The sequence below is a fragment of the Heterocephalus glaber genome, unplaced genomic scaffold (assembly GCF_053883595.1).
Source record: "Heterocephalus glaber isolate CG9 unplaced genomic scaffold, H.glaber_assembly_v1.0 deba00001600, whole genome shotgun sequence".
Lineage (NCBI taxonomy): Eukaryota > Metazoa > Chordata > Mammalia > Rodentia > Bathyergidae > Heterocephalus > Heterocephalus glaber.
Genome location: NW_028258372.1, coordinates 36,993,652 through 37,015,575, shown reverse-complemented (window position 1 = coordinate 37,015,575; position 21,924 = coordinate 36,993,652). Strand labels below are relative to the sequence as shown.

At 35.3% G+C, this 21,924-nt stretch overlaps 1 protein-coding gene across 3 annotated transcripts in view; it reads left to right on the top strand.

The window, feature by feature from the left end:
* Positions 1–334: 334 nt before the first annotated feature.
* Kif14 (kinesin family member 14) overlaps positions 335–21,924 on the top strand; it is a 54,179-nt gene continuing 32,589 nt past the window's right edge. Inside the window, exons 1-16 of one of the 3 annotated variants that reach the window (XM_021242425.2) lie at positions 335–606; positions 2,064–3,274; positions 5,130–5,384; positions 6,593–6,680; positions 9,490–9,588; positions 10,558–10,610; positions 11,572–11,602; positions 12,049–12,156; positions 13,076–13,192; positions 13,723–13,838; positions 15,137–15,309; positions 16,768–16,915; positions 17,152–17,215; positions 19,887–20,071; positions 20,766–20,868; positions 21,648–21,808. In XM_021242425.2, the coding sequence (XP_021098084.1) occupies positions 2,160–3,274; positions 5,130–5,384; positions 6,593–6,680; positions 9,490–9,588; positions 10,558–10,610; positions 11,572–11,602; positions 12,049–12,156; positions 13,076–13,192; positions 13,723–13,838; positions 15,137–15,309; positions 16,768–16,915; positions 17,152–17,215; positions 19,887–20,071; positions 20,766–20,868; positions 21,648–21,808 (2,816 nt within the window). In that variant the 5' untranslated portion in view covers positions 335–606; positions 2,064–2,159. Of the gene's footprint in view, positions 735–2,060; positions 3,275–5,129; positions 5,385–6,592; positions 6,681–9,489; positions 9,589–10,557; positions 10,611–11,571; positions 11,603–12,048; positions 12,157–13,075; positions 13,193–13,722; positions 13,839–15,136; positions 15,310–16,767; positions 16,916–17,151; positions 17,216–19,886; positions 20,072–20,765; positions 20,869–21,647; positions 21,809–21,924 lie in introns of all 3 variants that reach the window. The other 2 variants (XM_087193876.1, XM_004862268.3) reach the window with 2 other exon arrangements.

The window sequence follows — 21,924 nt, the reverse complement described above, 5'->3', positions numbered from 1 at the left end:
ATTTCTTACATTTTCCATCACAAGCCTTGCGTAGGAAATACTTGCAAAGTATTAATCATGATTAACATGGGGACACATAGTCATTTACAATGTGAGGTTTTCGATTGTAAGAAGGAGAGTTTATGCTTCTTTTCCATTAGGGATCCACACGAGTGTCACTGTCACGCTTCTTCTTGAAAACTCATTTTAGCGGGGTGCCAGCTGCTGCCCATTCCCGTGCCCCTTCTTCTGGTGGGATGCGCAGGTGCTTGAGCAGGTGCCTGAGCCACCCGCTAGGGCGGCGCCCGACCGTTGCCAGGGAGATGAGGGCGGAACCCAACTATCGACGCTTCCGGGGGGCGGGAGGAAGTGAAGGCGCGGCGCATTACGCCACGTCAAGCAGCCAATGAGAATGTGAGGCGCCCATTCAAATTGCAGCCTCCAGGGGAGTCGGCGCTGAGGTGGGCGAGTGACTGCAGAGGACCCTGGAGGTAGCGGGCCCCACAGAGGGCCGAAGTACCCGTGTGAGGAAGAGCGTGCGTGTACTTCCCCTGCGGGCTTCCGCTGCGGGTGGGAGCGAGGGATCGCTCTTAGCTCCGGATCCCGCTTCTGTCCCCAGAACTCCAGGTCAGCTGCAGAGGGGTCCCTGAAGGAAGGGCGCGGGGCACAGCTCGTCCAGACCCGGAGGCCGGGCTTCAGGGCCTCTGGGTCCCGCCTGCCCCCGCGGAGTCTGGCCGAGTCGCTGGCGTTGAGAGGTACATTCTTTGCCCACAGCCCCTAGTAGTGACTAGATAAGGAAAACGCAATCCACCGGATGTTTTGGTTTGAGTTGTAACTTATTTTTCTTGTATTCCTTCCAGTCCTCTTTAAAATCCGACGGCCAAACTCTGCAAAAACCATACTGCCTCGTGTAAATAGCAAATGGTTTGAGTGCAGCGTTTTCAGAATTTATTTTTGCCTTTAAATTGATTTTATAATGGGAAAATTTTATACTTTCTGTGCAAGTTTGACGGGAGATGCTTATGAATGCTTTTTTTTTTGTAATGATGATTCAGTAGCAGTAATCTCCGAAATAGTTTGTGCCAGTATCATTTTATAAGTTAGACGTACAAATTTAAAGACTTGTTTACATCCATGTAAGGAGTTTGATGCATATTTAACTAAAAGCCAAGTCTCTCAGCGGTCACTATTTTTCTCTTTCTTTTAAGTTTTAACGCCTGATGGATAATGTTGGCATTATGTTTGCATACACCATTATTTAGCTTATTGTCTGATAAAGGGCAGCTTATCTTCTTATCTAATCTTTAATAATTTTTCTCAACACAAGTATTCGATAACTGTGGTACTTGTATTTGGGAATAATCTGCCTTGTGACATCAATTTAATTTTAAATTAAAAATACCTAAACAAGGCCGGGGATTTAGCTCAGTGGTTCCGCTGCCTTCCTCGCAAGCGGAAGGACCAAAGTTCGATCCCCGGTACCCCCCCCCCCCCCGCCCCATAAAAACACACAAAAAACCCCTAAACAAGTATTTGTAAAAATGCTTTGTCCCAGACTCTGATTTAGGTGCTAAGATTTCCTTTAGCCTTTCTTCCTACTCCCCAAGCTGGGAGTATTAAAAACAATTATCTATACGTTGACATGCACATTTTTAACATCTGTTAAGCCACTTGGCACATTTGATCTAGTATAAAGGTTGTTTAAATTTTTATTCCTTCTAAACTAAGGAAATGAGAACAAGGATCTTGTCTTAGAAGCCCACAGTATGAATTACAGTCCAGCATATAATAAAACAATCATTGTTCAGTAGTTACTGGAGACCCTTTGAGAGCGGAGATTTGTCAGAAGCTGCTTAGAAGGGATATCTGAGCTGGAGACTGTGATTTATTCTAATGTATACCTCTGGGAACTTACTTTTTTTTGGTACCAGGGATCGAACTTGGGACCTTCTGCTTTAAAGGCAGGCGGTGGAACCACTGAGCTAAATTCCTGGCCCCAGGGATTTACAATAGGAGATTCTCAATATTTTTGAAGTGTGTTGGTAATCTATGCAATCTAAAGATTTTTTTTTTGTATTTAGCAGATTTGGAAAACATGTATGAAAGGGCTGGAAATCAAATGAGGATCCAAAGAAGAGCTTAGGTTTTTAATATTCTTTTAAAAAGAACTTGCTGCCAAAATGTCAGTACATACTATTCATAATAGAAATAACAGTGATTGCCTGAAGGTTCCTTCTTTGCAAAAGAGTTCATCACTGAGTGGCCTCACTGATAGTAGCCAATTTAAGTTGCCTTTGAAGTCAGATATGTCAGAATATGAAAAGGATGATCCATTATTGAGATCTGCATGTAAAATCAGAGACTTAAATAGCACTTATGTTATTTCTGCCTGTAAAACAACAGGAGATACGCCCCTTACCACTAACCCCATGGGTAGATTGACACTTCAGAGAAGAGCTACAAGAAACAAAGAGTCCTCTTTGCTTAGTAGTAAGACTACAGATACAACTGAAAAAACAGCTGAAACAAGTCTTACCTTACAGCGGCGTGCTAAACCGGTTTCTGTGGAGAAGTGGAAAACAGCTAAAGCAGATTCTGTTGAAAAGTGGAAAACCAGGCAGAATGTGGGAAGTGAAACAGAAAGTAATTGTGCTTCACAGAGAACTAGGACAAATGTAAAGATTGTAAATAACAATAAAAATTCTTTTGTTGCATCTTCTATACAGATAGCTGAGAACTCAAAAGACATTGCATTCATGGTTGATCAGAAATATAAAGAAACATTTTCTCCTCTCCGTGGGGGAAATGAAAATGTTGCGCTTAAGCACTCAAGCAGTAGTACACCCATGGGTTCCCAGGATCGGAGTGAGGCTGTTGGACCAGGACCACTGGCAATGAAGCCTGTTCAGAGTAACTTGAATATCAAAGTGTCGGTAACAGGAAACTTACATCCTAGTATTGGGAAGGACATTGCAAAAAATTCAAGTAAATTTGGCAACTTAGAAAAAAGAACCCCCATGAAATGTATGACAGAACACATATCAACACCAAAGCATGACCTGCCTCACCTTAAGAGCCCAGGTACATCAATACTGAAAAATAGGACGCCTAGCCTTCAAGTTAAACAAAGACCAAAAAGTTCTCTTCTTGCAAGTAAAAGGGAAATTTCTCAAAAAAATGAACTCCTTATTGAAGAAGAAACTGCAGTTCAGAACACCTCTACAGAAACAGACCCCTTAAAAGTAGAGAATAGTCATGTGACTGTGGCAGTACGTGTACGGCCTTTCAGCAAAAGGTATGTTATATATTTTAAATCTAAGGTCAAGCCAGTATCATGTAACATGTCTTTAATTCCTCTTTGCTGTTAGGAAATATCCATGTGTCTTCAAGCTTGTTGGCAAGATTTTTAAATCAGAGAACAATAATTGGCTCTAAAAACTTAATCACTTTTTTTATAAGTAAGTTTTTCTGAATGTATTAGGAGTCACTTAATTCTATAAAGCAGTCTGCTTTCAAATCTATGATATATGGTAGGAACTTCTTACCTTTTCCTTTAAAAAGAGCCATAATTTCCAGGTGCAGTGGTGTATACCTGTAATCCCAGTTACTCCAGAGGTGGAAGCAGGAGATTGCAGGTTTGAGGCTAATGTGGGAAACTTAGACCCTATCTCAAAATTAAAAATAAGGGGGGCTGGAGTATAGCTCAGTGCTAAAGCCCTAGGTTCAATCACTAGTACCACTACCACCAAAAGAACCCAAAAATGAAAACAAAAAACAACCTACTTGTTTTCCGAAGGGTCTTTCCTAAACCCTTTAATGAGTGGTGATCATCAGCACCATTGTCTGTTATTAAAAAATAATGATTCATTACACTTATTTTGATGTATGAAAAACTTTCTCCAAAGGTGATTATGGGAAAAAAAGTAAAAAATTTTTAAAAAGGTGATTGTGGGTATGGTCACAGAGTTGAGGAAGATGGATATAATCAAACGTGAGGGTGGAACCTATTTATGTTAGAAATATTTTAAGGGAAGACAGTAAAAACTTTGGAGGGTCAGTAGTTTTTAACTGGGTGCTGTGTATCTAAACAAGTTCAAAGTGGTTATGGTGACTACTGCTTTGTGGAAGGAACTTCCAGTTTGAAGATAGAAGGTGAATAGTTAAGGGCAACTACTATAATGGGTTAGTAGTAAGGGGGAGAACTGAGGGTGAGTCAATTTGAGAATGTCAGGAAGCCTAACTTAACTGTTAGAAGGGCTTGCTTCTCTACCTCAAGGACCATGAAAGGAAAAGAGTCAATAGAAAGAAGAGCTGCTAGGGACAAAACACTAGATGGACGATTCCACTGAAGAGAAGTTAGTAAGTGACCAAATGCCGGGTTCCAGACTGATCAGACAGTCCTTGGAGTGGCACTTGTCAAGTTGATGAGGAATAAATTATGATAAATTATGATTTAAAGCAGGTTCTTAGGGCAAGAGGTGGAAGAATGGGGGAGGGGCTGACATTTAGGGCCAGAAAAGGAATGATAATGTTTTTCTACAGATCTAAAGTAAGCAAAAGATTTCTACCTAAGTTTGAGATGGAAGAAAGATGAGGTAAAAGCTGAAAAATGAAGAATTGTGATTTTTAAGGGAGAAAATCTAGTGGAAGGAGGGACTTTCAGATTAACAGTATAAACAACTAGCAGCCAAAAGGAATCTGTGGTTTAAATTTATAAAGCACTGAGTTAGTTGAAATTATATTTGTATTTTGTGCCAGGTTTATGTAGATCTGTACCCCAGAACTTCTTTGTAATAAAGATATTTCCAGATTTGAATTAAAGTATATAGGTAAATTTATAGCAGGTGGAATGGGAAAAGATATAGTTCAAGAGAAAAATAGGAAGAATATTGTCCAAATAATTTAGGTTTTCTGGACAAGAATTTTGAAATTCCATTTTCTTCTTGAGCAATGACATGGGAGCTATAGGAAACATATTTTGGAAACTCACTTGAATTGAGTTTGCTTATTTTCCACAGAAAAGTAAAGAATTATCTTGCCTTGAAGGAATGGTAGATTTAACTACTTTTGAGGTTCTTATTATATTCTGTGGGAATAGCTCCCGCAATAATTACAATAACTTGACTTTTCCTTTATGCTTCTTTATTAAGAGAGAAGATTGAAAAAGCATCTCAGGTGGTCTTCATGAATGGGGAGGAAATAACTGTGGAACATCCTGACATGAAACAAGTTTATACATTTATTTATAATGTTTCATTCTGGTCTTTTGATGAATGTCATCCTCACTATGCCAGCCAGATGACTGTCTATGAGACACTGGCGGCACCACTTCTAGAAAGAGCCTTTGAAGGCTACAACACCTGTCTCTTTGCTTATGGTCAGACTGGCTCTGGAAAGTCATACACGTAAGTTGTGTTGGACATATGGCTACCCAGAAATGTTCACTTTTTCTTTTGTGAGAGGGAGCACAGTTGATAGGACATAATTTTGAAACCACACAGATGAGTCTCATCTGTTATATACCATGTTGTGCAAAGTTTGGGTGAATAACTTAACCTCTCTCCTTCAGTTTACATATGAGACAATTTAACCTGTATCATTGGCTCCACTTTACCATGATTAATATTTCTTGTGTAAACTGAATTTTACTCACAAGTACTACTCACAAGTGTTTTTACTTGTACTCACAAGTATTACTCACAAGTGTTACTGTGATAATTAATAGTAGGGCATCTTGGCCTCTATCTAGTGTTTGGCAAATCCTGGGAATGAACATTTTTCCTGTATTGACCCGTGTGAATATCTGTTAACTTACTGGGCGTAAACCTGGATAGAATTTTGGGACACTTATTTATCAAGTGCTCATGTATGCTTGCCTTATACAAGTACCTGGTTTTATTGAAAAATTCCTATAAAAGATTTTAAAACAGTTTTTTAAAAAGTAAGACATCTTGTAACATAGTAGGATAACTATGGCTGACAATAATTAATTGTATATTTCAAAATAGCTAATAAAGAAATTTTTAGTGTTCCCAGCACAGAGAAATAATAAATGTCTGAGGTGATGGATGTGCTGATTACCCTATCAGACCATTACACATTGTATAGATGTATTGAAATGTATGACTATACCCCATAAATATGTACAATTACTGTGTCAAATAACAGTTTAAAAATATTAAAAAGTAAAGCATCTGATAAATGATAACTGAGATAATAACACCTCCCCTAGAAGGAAATATTTGGAATTTTAATAGTGGCTAACATTTATTGTGTTCTTACTATATTTCAGGCACTGTGCCAAAGGCTTTGCTTGTACTTTATCATAGTAACCCTCTGAGTTAGATTTCTGTTGTTCTAATTTTACAGAAGAAGAGATTGAGGTTAAATGAGGTTAAGCATCTTGACCAAGGTCACGCAGATAATAACTGGTAGAATTAAGATTTAGATTCAGGCAGATTTAGCTCCAGAACCCTGATTCTTAGATATTAACTATGGACTTTAATTAGCTTGTTCCTTGCTCTCTCCCCAACCCATTTTTCCAAAAAGAATTTTTTTTATATTTCCAAACTAATTAGTGTCACTTCCCCTTAATTCATAATATATTTTTCAGAATGATGGGATTTAGTGAAGAACCAGGAATAATTCCAAGATTTTGTGAAGATCTTTTTGCTCAAGTAGCCAAAAAACAAACTGAAGAGGTACGTTCAAATTCAAATCAGAGTCATGACTACGATGGAACTAACTAATATGAGATATAAACAATACAGTTCTCATTTCTAGATCATTTTCTTTTCAAACAGTTATGCAGAGAGAAAGGGCAAAGATTCTAAATTCAGAAGCAATTTTTGCAAGTGGATGAGGTGATAGACCAATTATCTCTTTTGTCTTCAGCCTTCTTTGTTTTATTCCTTGGTATGTGTGTAGTAGCTCACATGTGGTAGTTACATATCATTATATGTGTCTCTGCAGTCAGTCAGGTGCACACAAAGGAGAGCACACAAAGTCTTGGACAATGCAAAGCAGAAACAGTAGTGAAGCTGGAGTTGGAACCCAGATTCAATTTAAAAGCCATGCTTTCTCAGCCATACCGCACCTGAACAGTCTTCGCTTGCTTTTTCACTTATTCATCTTAAATTCAGCAAGTATTTAATGAGCATTTGGTGTTGCCAGGCAGTCTATTAGACTTTGCTTGATCATAAAAATCACCAGGGAGGGCCGGGGATTTAGCTCAGTGGTTCCGCCGCCTGCCTTGCAAGCGCAAGGTCCCGAGTTTGATCCCTGGTACCAAAAAAAAAAATTCACCAGGGACATGGCAGGGGTAGGTATGGGTGTGTGTGTTAGGGGGAGGGGGCTGTAGGTATATGTCTGTGTCTCTGTTTGTGTGTTTGTGGGTGTGTATGTGTGTACACACATGGACACCTGCTAAAAATCTCTTCTGGAGACTCTTAGTTGTTTTGGAGTACAGCCTGGGAATTTATAATTTTTAGGGTTATTTTTTTGGCGGAACCAAGGATTGAACTCAGGACCTTGCGTTTGCCAGGCAGGCGCTGGCGCCACTGAGCTAAACCTCTGGCCCTTAACAATTTTTAATACTTTCATAAGGGAAATTTGAAAAATATTGTTCTAGATTTGGTGTTATGGGATTAGAAGACCTAATCTTTATAGTCAAAAGAATGTAATAGGAGAAATAGGCCAGTAAATAGGCAAGTACCATCAATTAAATGCTCAATAAAATTAAGAAAATACTGTGATAGAACATTGTCTTAGTCCTGCACTGGGGATTTAGCTCAGTGGCGCTGTGCCTGCCTCGCAAGTGCAAGGTCCTGAGTTTGTTCCCATTACCACAAAAAAAATTGTCTTAGTCCTTTTTCTGTTGCTATAACAAAATACCATGGACTGAATAATTTGTAAAAGAAAAATATTATTTCTCACTGTACTGGAAGCTAAGAAGTCCAGTATCAAGGTACGTACACCTGGTGTAGGTCTTCTTGTTACATCATAAAATGGCAAGAAGGTATCATATGAGTAGCAGGCAGGTCAAGCACGGGTCTTTTTTTCTTGTAAAGCCATTGATCCTGCCATGAGAGGCCCACCATCAGGACCTTATCTAACCCTCACCATCTTCCAAAGCCCCACCTCCAAATAGCATCAACATAATAATATGAATTTGAAGATTACATTTCCAACATATGATATTTTGTGGGTTGTATTCAAACCATTGGAAGCAGGAAAGTAAGACGTATGTAAGATTGGAGGGAGACACGTTTTCTTTGAAGAGGGAACAACTGAGCTTGTTTTTGAAGAATATGGCAGTTATTAGCTTGGGAAAAAAAGAGGGGGAAAGACATTCCAGGCAGAAAGAGCAGCATGTGGAAAGATTTGAAACCAAGAAAGTAGGGAGCCCTTGAGAAACCATAAATTGTTTACTTTGTTTTGAGCATGGAATTTGAGAGTGGAGGGTGACAGGAGATGAATCCAGAGAGGCAGGCAGAACTTGGCTCATGAAGGACTTCATAAAACAAGCCTCAAGAAATCTAGGAGGCTAGGGAAGGATTTTAAGCAGGAAAATAACATAATTGTATTTATTCTTCATTGAAAAAGAAAAGAAAAGACAGCCCTGATATAGGTGTATACCTGTAATCTCTGCTACTTGGGAGGCTAAGGCAGAAAGATTGTAAGTTCAAGGCCAGCCTATTAAGTAGTTACAACCTATTCCCTCTTTTCCCTAAGCTCTCGTGACTACTAATCTCTTGTATGTCTCTATGAATTTACATATTTTGGAGATTTAATATACTGAAATTGTGAAAGATGTTACCTTTTATGTTGGCTTCTTTCACTTACCATAACGTATTGGAGATTCATCCATGCTGTAATAAGTCACGAGTATTTCTTTCCTTTTTATGTCTGATTAATGTCTATTGTATGGTTATACCAGTATGGGTTTTTTTTTTTAAACTTTGTGAATGGTGCTACTATAAAAATTGATGTATAAATTTTTGTTTGAATATCTATTCTCATTTCTCTTGGATGCATAAAAATAGAACTGGGACAGATGGTAAATATGCGTTTAACCTTTTGAGGAGCTACCAACTATTTTCCACAGTGGTGGCACCATTTTGCATTTCCACCTGCAATAGAAGAAGGTTCCAATTTCTCTAGATCCACATCACTGCTTAATGTTTTCCTTATTTATTTATTTATTTTTGGATTATAGCCATCCCACGGTAGTGAGTACGCAGTGAGTTTTCATTGTGGTTTTGATCTGCATTTCCCTACTGACAAATGATGTTAAGAATTGTTAAGCCCTTGTTTGTCACTTTATATTTTCTTTGGGAAATGTCTATTCAAGTCTTTTGCTTATTTTTAAATTTGTTGATTGTCTTTTTGTTGTTGAGTTGTGAGTATTCTTTATATATTCTGGATACTAGACCCCTGTCAGATACATGATTTGTAAAACATGCAACGAATTTTAAAATAAATTAAATTCTATGTTTCTATTCCTACTAGGTCAGCTATCATTTTGAAATGAGCTTCTTTGAAGTATATAATGAAAAAATTCATGACCTTCTGGTTTGTAAAGGTGAAAATGGGCAGAGAAAGCAACCGGTAAGATTAAAACAATTTATCATTTTGTATTCAATTTCTCTTTTTATAAATATGTATAATTATGTGAGTTCTCTGGATAATAAAGGTTAACTTTTTACTAAGATGTTTTTTGTACTAGCAAATGCTTGGGATGTACATTCTGCTATATTGTCATTTAGAAAATAAGCTGAACATTATCACTGGTGAAAATTTAATTGGTTAAGATTTAATCTTTTTATTTTAATCAAGTACAATATGGGCAAAAATTAAAGATAAAATAATTGTTCTGATTTAGTTGGATTATCTAAAAGCATACACAAAATCCCTAAAGTCTATAAGCCAAAAAACAGTAAAAGTTTTTGAAGTTTTACTATATAATATGAATTTTGGTGGATTGTTTAGCAAAATTGTATTTTATAGATAATCTATAAAATTGATTTAAGCTTTTGAAAAAACTGCTATTATATTTTTAAAATTTTGCGAAGAAACTTGTAGAAGAAGAAATGAAAATCTGAAGTTATTTCCCTTGTTCAATACCATGCAGTTGACCATAGGCAATGTCAGAGACTTAAAAAATGACATTTTCTTCTATGACTTCTATGTGTTTTGGAATTTTTGGTTGTAAAGTTTAAAATGTAAACATAAAAATGAAAAAAAAATAAATGTGTGAAATGTAGTGAATATTTTAGAGATTTAGATGCATATAAATAGTAGCTTCTGAAGGATTTAAATTAATAAGAAACTAGTAAGACATTTGATGTGTAGTATATTGCTACATATTGTGCAACTATAAATAGTTTTTGGTGATGAAAGTGTTTCTTACAGATTTGTTTTTGTGAGAATCTTTGTATTTATTTATGGACAAAGTAAACATAAATCTCTACCTTAAATTTGAAATACAGAAAAAATGATCATTTAAAGTTATATCATACATGAAATATACATGAAATATTTCATACTCTTAACTCTGGTGATATTTGTTTCTACTAGCTGAGAGTAAGGGAGCATCCTGTTTCTGGACCATTTGTTGAAGCTCTGTCAATGTAAGTGTTTGGCTCAGGAAGAGCAAGGAGGAGAAAATAAATCAATAGAGCGAATCTTGCTTTTTTCATAACTCTTATTGTATTCTGTTTTTGGAGTTTTTTTTTTTTTTTTTGGTACTGGGGATCAAACTCAGGACCTTTTGCTTTCGAGGCAGGCGGCGGCACCACTGAGCTAAATCCCTGGCCCTCATTGTATTCTGTTTGAAACCCTGAACACTATTTAGCCTTCTGTCCTTAATGTTATCCAATTAAATTCTCTCTGTTCTTCCACATAGTATTAATTTCTTATTTTTACATTTGTTTATATCTTTTATAGCATCTGTAAAATGCCCTGCATAGAACATTGATTGAACTGAGTGTGAAATAAATATTTGATTTTCTACCCTTTTATCTTTTTATTAAATTAAAATTTCCCTGTTTTTGTGTCTCTTACTTTAATCTGGAATGGGAAGAAGGCAGTGTGTTAAGAATTTTACACATGCCAAGAGTCACTTACTTTCTTTTTCAGCATTTTAAATGCTTTTCTTAAAGGAAAGGAAAAGTGATTCAGTATAAATTCAGTTCTATTTAATAAGTCAGGCATTTTGTTGAGAACCTATAAACACATCCACACATACATATGATATCTATGCATATTTATATGTGTTAAATTTATATTTTTTGGTATCATGATTTAGATTTAAATTTTATATTAAGATGCTAAGGTGCTTTATTAGGAAAAGTTATACTTTTGGGTAAAATTAAAGCATTATTTTACTTCCTGTCCTTTAAGAAAGAGGAAAATGAGCCAGGTGGAGTGGTGTGTGCAATGAAAGATTCTGGGAGAATCACTGTACTGTTTGTGAATTGGTCCATTGTGATCTTCGGAGAGTAATTATGTAATTGGAAGTTTATTGTCTTATAAGAACAAAAATATAATTATCAGTAAAATTGATTTTGTCTTTTTACTTCTTAAAAATAGGAATGTTATTAGTTCTTATTCCGATATTCAGGTAAGATTGATTGTATTTTGTCTTCTTTTTAATAGAAAGAGCTTACTGATAAATATTTATAAGAATGTTTTCCCTTAATTGCTGTTTACACAAATGTAAGGTTAATCTTGATAATTTATTGTGAACTAATTTTTAAAAAGTTTGAATCAAAAGAATTGCTGTTCTGAGTTAAAAATAAATGCTAGCCATCATGTCAGTTTAGTTATAGAAATAGCTTTTTAAGGGTATTATTTCCTGATGTAGGTTTCTGTGAAAGAAAAAAGGCATTGCTAATACAAATTATTAAAAGATAAGATAAATGCATTAATGTCATTTTGTAAACTAATTGTACATGTGTTACAAATGTGTATAAGAAGCAAATGTACTTTCTTAACTTCGTTGTCCCTTTTTTCCCCCCAATAAATTACAGTCTGCCTATCTGACCTACTTTCTTTCTTGTTTATTAGAGTTGGCTGCAATTGGGAAATAAACAGAGAGCAACTGCTGCTACTGGTATGAATGATAAAAGTTCCCGTTCTCATTCAGTTTTTACCCTGGTGATGACCCAGACCAAGGTATTTTTTTGTTGTCGTTATTTTTATAAGTAAGATAGTAAATACGTTTGTTTTGTTTCCTCTTATTTTCTTTTGTAAATCAAAAGGTAAAAGTACAATTGTATAACTATACAACCATAAATGGATATTAGGAAATAAACACAGTAACTTGACTTTTGGTACATATAGCAGTATATTATTTATCATTGTTATTTAAATTGATTGATTATTTATCATTTTATCATTGATATGAATTTATCAGCAGATGACAATATATATTTTTTTTCATTAAGTTTATTGGTACATTTTAGGTATACAATACAGTTACATTCATCATTGGGATCTTGTACCTTTACATGATGTGTCTTGGTTCTTATTTTTTCCCCATTTCCCTGAGATGATAATATATTACCAATAACATATGATAATTATAGAATCTTTGGGAAAACATCTGGAAATAAAAGATTTTTTAAAATTCAACCATAGATGCCACTATTCAAACCCCAGGAAACATTTTGGTTTGTAATCTTTCAGTTGCTTTAGAATAATACTTAAATCTATAAAATCTATGTCATGAGAACTCAGAGATAATTTTTAAAAGCTATACAGTATTTCATTAGATATAGTTCTTTAATTTTTTCTACTGTTAGCTACTTACATTGGTTTTAAATGTTATTGAGGATAAGCAACATCTTTGTGCATTGTTTTATATTTGTAGTTGTTTGCTTAATATAACTGATTAGTTATGGATTTTAATCCCTTTAAAGTCATTTTGAAAATTTTGGCATAATCTAACCACTGCTCAGTGTATTTATTTTAGTAGACCCTGAGTATTTATGCATAAATTATTCATAATCTTGTATAACTTTGCTTTTTAAAGACTGATATTGATGGCAAGTCACAGAAGAACTTAAATTATTTTAATATCATTTTGCTGTAGACAGAAATTGTGGAAGGGGAAGAACATGATCACAGAATTACAAGCCGCATAAATCTGGTAGATCTGGCAGGCAGTGAGCGCTGTTCTGCATCCCACACTAGTGGAGATCGACTAAAGGTAAAAGCTGAGCTATTCTCATTTTTTTTTTTAAATGAGGTTATGTTGTGTGGCTCAGGTTGGTCCCGAACTCCTGGACTCCAGTGGTCCTCCTGCCTCAGCGTCCTAAGTGGCTGGGACTGTAGATTCATGGTCATCACCTGCTTTGCTCTCTCATTTTAATGAAATTGAAGAGGCCATTGTTTTGTAAGAATACAAACTGGGTATTCTTGACCAAAAAGTGTCTGTAGCTGTAGCTTTATAGATTACATGGTTGTGGTTTAGAGGTGCATACTTTTTGGTTATGATTACTTTTTTTTTTTTGGTACTGAGGATCGAACTTAGGTCCTTGTGCTTCTGGAGCAGGCAGCAGAACCACTGAGCTAAATCCCCGGCCCAGTTATGATTACTTTTTGGAGAAAATAAATTTCAAGTCATAAAGTTTATAGAAGAAAATGTTTATTCAGTTATTATATTAGGGGAAAATATATTTTGTGAAACAAATTTGTTGCTCAAAAGTTAAGAAAAAAATTTTTTTATCTTACATACAGGAAGGTGTGAGCATTAACAAGTCCTTGCTAACTTTGGGAAAGGTTATATCTGCACTTTCTGAACAAGCAAACCGAAAGAGGGTTTTTATTCCTTATCGTGAATCTGTTCTTACATGGCAAGTATCTTTTGAACTATAAAGAGCTATATAAAATACAGTGAATACTATGAGGAACAGAATGAGAAACTGACTTTATACTACTTTGGGATAGAGAAGAATGCTTAGTAATATGAATTCCAGAGACAAACTATCTGGATTTAATCTCAGCCTTCCATTTTAGAAGCTCTGTGATTGGAAATATCACTTTAGCCCGTTTAGCCTGTTTCCTTATTTGTAAAATAGGGATTGTTGTCAATACCTATCTTTTACGATTATAGTGAGGATTAAATTATTAATGTAAAAGTCTTTAATACATGTATGTACTATATGAGTCTAAAAAAACTAGTCTTATTAGTGTCTAACATGTTGCATATTATCAAATATTACTGTGTATACAGTCAAATTGAATAATTTTTTTTGCCTGAAATACAATGGTTAGCACAAAAATACTTGATATGTATTTTAATTACTGCATATATACTGTACTTTAGTTCTAATATTTTGTTAAAATTACATTTGTATGCATTTAATATTCACTTCTTATAAGCATTAATACACATATGTGGTCTCCATTTTATAATGGTTTGCCTTAAAACTTTTTCTATTTTATCATGGTGTGAAAATGACACACTTTGAGTAGAACGTTATTGGGATATAACCTCAGCTTAAGTACAGGAGCATCTGCATAAATTATGACAAAGACCACATCTTTATTTAACAGTAATGTATTTTTTAATTGTAAGTTTAATTATTTACAATTAAATAATTATAATTTTAATTATAATGTAGTTCTCACCTTAAAACCTGTAGGGGGAAAATCTGTTGTATTTTCCTTTGAAAAGTTAGGCTAGTGAATTCCCTACTTTCTATTCTCTCTTTTTCTCTAAAATAAAATATTTGGATGTGGTACAACACAGAACTTTTGTTTGTAAATCTACTCATCATTTTCAACATTTATTATTTATTACTTGACTTAAAAGGTTGTGGTAAAGATGACTGAGATATATAGTCTCTTTCCTGAAGTAGCCCATCGTCTCTTAAAGGGAGAAGTATCTTACTAAATTTTTAATAGTTAAGCATATTTTAAACCTCTACATAGATTATTGTTTCATGAAACAATACAAAAGATGTAAGAGAAAGTGAAATGTTTATGAGATCTAAAAATAGCTACAAATACCAAAGAAGTTTTAAATGGTATTTGAATGAAGAGAGTAACACTGTATTATATACTTAATTAGTTTCTTTTTTTGCTTTTGAGATAATTACTGTTAGGTTGTTGTAGAAGCAAAGTCTAATTATTAAGTTTTTCCTTGAAGGTTATTAAAAGAGAGTCTGGGTGGAAATTCAAAAACTGCAATGATTGCTACAATCAGTCCTGCTGCCAGCAACATAGAGGAAACATTAAGCACACTTAGATATGCTAACCAAGCTCGTTTGATAGTCAACATCGCTAGAGTAAATGAAGACATGAATGCCAAGTTAATTAGAGGTGAATATTTTTCTCAGAATTAAAAAACTATTTTGCCACAGTTCAGACTCACATATTAATTTTAGTCTTAAAACATACAATTTTAAGAAAATCAAAGATTTTTGCTATACCTATAAATAATGGGACACAGCAAGCATTAAAAAAATCGTAGTCATAAGTGTGTGCAGCAAAATTAACAATGGAAGTATTTACTGTTTTTCCCTTACGAATTTCCTTCATTAGTTCTACTTTCCATTTATTAGCTTTACTCTGTTAGTTCATTAATCCAAAGGCTGTTTCAGCTTGAGTTTCTAGCATAGGCCTAATTTTGTTTATGCTAAAAATTTCTATTTATCTCTTGGTAGTCATCCACTTAGAATGAACTTTATTTGTTTAGTTTTTTTTTGGTACCAGGGATCGAACTCAGGTCCTTGCACTTGCACAGCAGGCAGCAAAACCACTGAGCTAAATCCCCGGCCTAGAATGAACTATAATACCTGCAAGGAATCTTGATTTGTTCTTTGCTTTGTACTTTTTTTTCACTGTACTTGTTTCTAACTACCATCTTTTCATTTTTCATATTTCTTTGTCCTCTGGCCTTTTGTGCCTTGTGTGTGGTACTGAGAATGAAAACAGAACCTTCATATCCTCCAACTCTTTTTTTTTTTGAGATAAGAGCCTCACTGAGTTGCTGAGTTGCCCAGTCTGGGCTTGAACTTGGAATCTTCCTTTCTTATCCTCCTGAGTAGCTAGGATTACAGGCCTTCACAACTATGCCCAGAAATCCTCTTGCCCCTTTTAGCAGCAGAAGGTGGTAGACACTTCAGAGGTATAAGAGAAGAGTCACTTGAGTCAGTTTTCTTAACCACTGTCCATTCTTTTTCTTTTGGATCCCTTCTCTTTTACAAATGGGACTATTTTCATTAAAAATTCCAGCTTGACCAATCTTTGATCTGTTTTACTTTTTTTTTTTTGTGGTACCAGGGATTGAACCCAGAGCTTTCCCATTGAGCTATATCCCCAGTCCTTTTTTTATTTTGAGACATTGAGTCACTAAGTTGCCCAGGCTGAGCTTGAACTTGGGATCCTCCTGTTTTGGCTTCCCAGTAGGGCTGGGATGGCAGGGATATGGCACCAGTCTCCACATATCCTATATGTCTTTATGAGTAAGGATAATTCCAATATCTGTCATACCAGTACTGTATAATTAATAGTGTCCTCTTTACCTCAGAATTTTCCCACTCTGGAGAATACGCTACATGGCCATCCTATTATGAAGGGGATTTATTACCATGGGAGCACTTTTGATCTGGAAAAGATTTATAGATCATGTAGTAAAGTAAAGCTGATTTCTCCAAATATTTTATTTAGTAATACTATTAACAATTTCAAGTGAAATAAAAGACTGGATGATTATGCCTTGTGGAAATTATTGTATATCATACGTCGTTAACCATACGTCTTCTTATAAATCTTTAGAATTGAAAGCAGAAATTGAAAAGCTAAAAGCTGCTCAGAGAAACAATCTGAATATTGACCCTGAACGATACAGGCTTTGTCGGCAAGAAATCACATCTTTACGCATGAAACTCCATCAGCAGGAGAGAGACATGGCAGAAATGCAGAGGTGAATATAGTCAATCCCTTAAATGCTAAATGTGTTGCTGTGGAATTAGAGGACTGGGAGGGACCTTAAGAGGATGCTGAATCCATTTTTCTCCCTACTTTCCATATGACTAGAATAGTCCACTTTGAGACTATCATATTTTAAATATTACTAGGTAGTTTCCTAAACTATTAGTCATCTCTGGTTATCAGTGATCTATATGTACATGTTTTAACTATTCTTTGTTTTTTGGAAAGAGTATGGAAAGAAAAGTTTGAACAAGCTGAAAAAAGAAAACTTCAAGAAACAAAGGAGTTACAGGTATCGTTTTAACTTTCTAAACTGATTTGAAAATAAAAGAAATATGCTAATATGTAAATTAAATTTTGCAAATATTTATTATCTATCAACTCTGTACAAAACAATACCATAAGGAGTTATAAAGAATTGTCAAAATCAAGTTTGAGATTGCTGGAGTCTATAAGCTGGTTTCAAAGTTAAAATATAAACAAACTGTCTTGTTATATTTACTTTGGTTCCATAAATATTTATTAAATGTCTGTTGTTTCAGAAACAAGGGAGGAAGGCCAAGGTGAATATATGAGTTCCAGCTCTCAGACCACTAGTAACCAGCAGACTGAAATGTGTTGTGATTTGATTAGATGGAACTATATGACACTGCCATTTTTGTAGGTAAAAAAGTGGTTGAACACTGGCAATTTCATATGGTTCATTCTAGTGCAATGAAAAGTATGTAAAAGAAAAGGAGAAATGAGGGAATAAATAATTTTGAAGAGGGTAGTTATCAAGGAGGACTTCAAAGAGAAAGAAACAGCTAAGCAAGGTTTTGTATAACAGGAATTTGCTAGGCCAACAAAGACAAAATGTTCTAAGTAAAGGAATACCATATTTAAAAGTATGGAGGTACAACACAGCTTGGGTGTCCAAAGAGTTAAGTTTCAGGTAGTTGGAAATTAAGACTGGTACAGAGTTGTCACTGGAAAAAGATGTAAGATTCAGATGGTGATGTGGTGAAAAACTTAAACTTAGGGGAATGTGTGTAGAAGAGGAGTGACATGAGCAGACTCTGTTTTCAACAGATTATTTAGTAATAGTATGGAAGATGAATTTGAGGAAGGACAAACTGTTGATGGCAAAGAAATTCTGAGGAAGTTGTTGCTGTGGTTATAAGCAAGAGTGAGTGAGACCTTGGAGTAAGGTAGTAGTCACAGGAATGGATAGCTGAGGAACTGGATTAAAAAAAGGGAAAAGTCAAAGTGATAGGATATCGAATTATTTTTAGATGGGGTTATTGAAAAAATGGAAAAGTCAAGAATGATTTTCAGGTTTCAGAAGTGTGAGCACCACATTGTGAAATGATGAGGTTAATGTAGTGGTGGAGAAAGAAGCCATATGACAATGGGTTGAGGGATGACAGAGATGAAGGAGTAGAGAGCCACACAAAGGAACTACAGTATTCGGTAATGTGAATTGTTGGAAGGAGGGCCTATAAAGTTGATGGAAAGTTTTGAGGTTTTTTTGTGTTTTGTTTTTTGTGCTGCTGGGGATTGAGCCCAGTCTGTTTGCACTGAGCTACATCCCCAGCTCTTTTCATTTTATATATATATTTTTTTTGTTGTTGTTTTTTCTTTTTTTGGTACCGGGGATTGAACTCGGGACCTTGCGCTTGCAAGGCAGGCAGTGGAACCACTGAGCTAAATCCCCGGCTTATTTTATATTTTGAGACAGGGTCTTGCTAAGTTGCTCAGGCTGGGCTTGAACTTGTGATCCTCCTACCTCAGCCTCCCAGAGTGCTGGGATTACAGATGTGTGGCACTGGCGCCAGCTTGTTTGATTTTGTTTGTTTAAAGGATCAAAAGTACTTAAACATTTTTTTATAGGAATCAAAACTCTTTTATGGAATAAAATTCTAAAGGAGACTGAGGAAGATAAGAACAAAGATAGTGGCAGTCAGAAACATATTTCAAATGATTGGTAGGGAAGTACTGTAAGAATTCGGAGGAAGGAGGAAAACCTTGGGAATGGGCAGTCTATTTTTTACCACAAACTCTTAGAAAAGATGGGATTTGAGGTGGGCTTTGAAGTTTTTGCAAGATTTTTTTTTTTTTGGTACCAGGGATCGAACTTGGGTCCTTGCGCCTGCAAGGGAGATGGAGGAACCACTGAGCTAAATCCCCGGCCCTGTAAGATTTTGATAAGTATAGATGAAGAGAGCATTCTAGGAAGGAAAAATTTTATAATAAAGGTGGGAAAGTTTAATGTGTCCTCAGAAGAGTGTGAGAATTAGTTTGTGACAAGCTGTTTATTTGAGTTCATAAGGGCATAAAATTGGAAACATATTATGATTAGTTTATTAAGGACTTGATTTGCAGACCAAGTAATTTAAGTTTTATCCTGTAGGAGTGAGAAGTCTTTGAAAGTGTTTGATCAGGGAATTGACATTTTGAGAGTACCTTTTAAGATAATTAATCTAAATAGTATATAAATGGATTAAAACCAGAAGAAATTGTTGACAGGGTGACTCAGGAAGCTGCTGTGATAGTTCTGGTGAGAGTTACTAAGGGCCTGAAATAAGGTGATGACAAAGAAAATGGAAGAAAAAAAACTGTTCCTTCAATTGGTCAAGAAGAACAGACAATTGGTCCACGAGAATAGATGAAATTTGTTGATGGTGGGTTGATACATGAGTGGACTGAAGCTGATGATGGTCAAAGAAAGATCAGCTGAACTCTTAAGAGTCTAAGAGTATGATGGTAATAGTTGGTGTTTATTTGATGCTGGGGATTGAATCCAGGGCCTCATGCATGTCAAGCACATACTCTGCCACTGAGGTACAACCGTTTTTCCAAGAAACCTTTAATTTATTGAAGCTTCACAGAAAAATAATTCTAATGTCTAGTATAGACTGTTTTAAGTGAATTTAATAATTTCATCCTGTAGTTCAGATTAATTTTTTTCTGACTTCTACCAGAAAGCAGGAATTACATTTCAAATGGACAACCATTTGCCAAACCTTGTTAATCTCAATGAGGATCCACAACTATCTGAGATGCTGCTATATATGATAAAGGAAGGAACAACAACAGTTGGAAAGTATAAACCAAACTCAAGCCATGATATTCAGTTATCGGGGGTGCTGATTGCTGATGATCATTGGTATGTTAAACTTCTAAAAGTAGTGGTGCCTGTTTATTTTCAGTAGGCTTCTATATCTTGTTAATATGAAGTTTCCTTCCAATGAGGCATTGTTTTCTTCACTATACTTCAAACCTGTCTTTTAGGTAGGATAACACACATACGTAGTGTTTTGTAAGGACAGCAAATGAGTTAAACTCAATATAAAGTGCGGTGTAATAGTGTAAATCTTTGTGTTTTGGTGTGTTGATCTGTTGATTGAAGAGCCGTTTCTTTTCTTGGAATTATAATGATGGGCCTGAAAGTAAATTATCCATCTTACATGACAGAATGTTTGGTTGGATTGACAAATTTTTAAATTTTGATAGATGTGAATTTTGTTTACATGAATGTGTTTTTTCCTTGAGTTTTTTTTCTGTGTATTTTTTTTTTTTTCATTTTGGAGGAAGGTTTTTCATTTGTATTTAGAAGTTATAATCAAAATACATAGAATAGAAATTCCTCCCACCACTGTTGGATGGAATTGCTAGTGAGGCCATGCTTTATTCACCAGGCTTCAATATCTCATTGAGAAAATAAAATAATTTTAAGTTACTCTTGCTACAAATTGATCTGAACATCAAAAGAATAGCCCAAGAAGGATTATCTCATATGGTCTTTTTCTTACTTTTTAGAGTATCCTGTGATTGTAATAATGTGCTTCTTATTTTAACAGTACTGTCAAAAATTTTGGAGGGACAGTAAGCATTATCCCAGTTGGTGAAGCAAAGACATTTGTGAATGGAAAACATATTTTGGAACCCACAGTGTTACATCATGTAAGTGGATGGGTGTCACACTTTAACAAACTGATTTTTGGGCAAGTCATTCAATTTCTTTGAATCCTGGTTTTCTCTTCTGTAGAATAAGGGAGATGAACTGAATTTAAAAACTTGCCATTTCAAAAATTCTGTTTCCTATTAGTTCCTTATTTGCCTTTCTTTGTACAAAGACAAAAGCTACATTACTGTGAACTGGTCACTACAGAGCTGACCACTGGCAGTACCACTGTGTGGCTTTGCAGTCAGGCCAGACAGGGTTAGGTAATCCCGCCTCTGTCATTTACTGTGTGACCTTTGGCAACTAGGTGATTGAATAATATCGCCATTCAAAAGACTTTTTAGAGCATTATTAAATATATCAGGAGAATAGGCATAAACTAGTCTGTTGGAGTCAAACCAAAACATATGATTATTCTTTATCCTACTTTTCAGGGGTAGTGGGATTAAATAAAATAATAATTTGTGGGTAGTTTTTAGAACATTGCCTGAAATTAGTAAGCTCTCAATGAATGTCTATTGTTATTAAGGTCTGTACTTTTTCAGCTTACCCTTTCCTAAAACTGGGATAATATGTATCTCGTTGAGTTGTTGTGAGACATAATGAGATTTTACATATATTTAACACAGTGTTTGGCATGTAGAAAGTAGTGGTAATTGCTGTGATTTTTATGCTTATTAGTAATGTAACATTTTGAATTATTTAACATAATGATTTTTCTCATGTAATTTTTTGGGTTCAGATTCACTCAAGTAGTAAATTTTTTTGTGTGCTTTAGGGTGATCGGGTGATTCTTGGTGGAGATCATTATTTTAGATTTAATCACCCAGCTGAAGTCCAGAAAGGGAAAAGGCCATCTAGTAGAGATACTCTTATAAACGAGGGTCCTAAAGACTTTGAATTTGCCAAAAATGAGTTACTCATGGCACAGAGATCACAGTAAGTATTATTGTTGATATGAAATAGTAAGTATATGAGAGAAGCCTGCAACAGAATTAATCACATTGTAGGAGGCTCCAGTAGTTAACTTTTTGGGTGCTGGTTTCTTTTTTTGT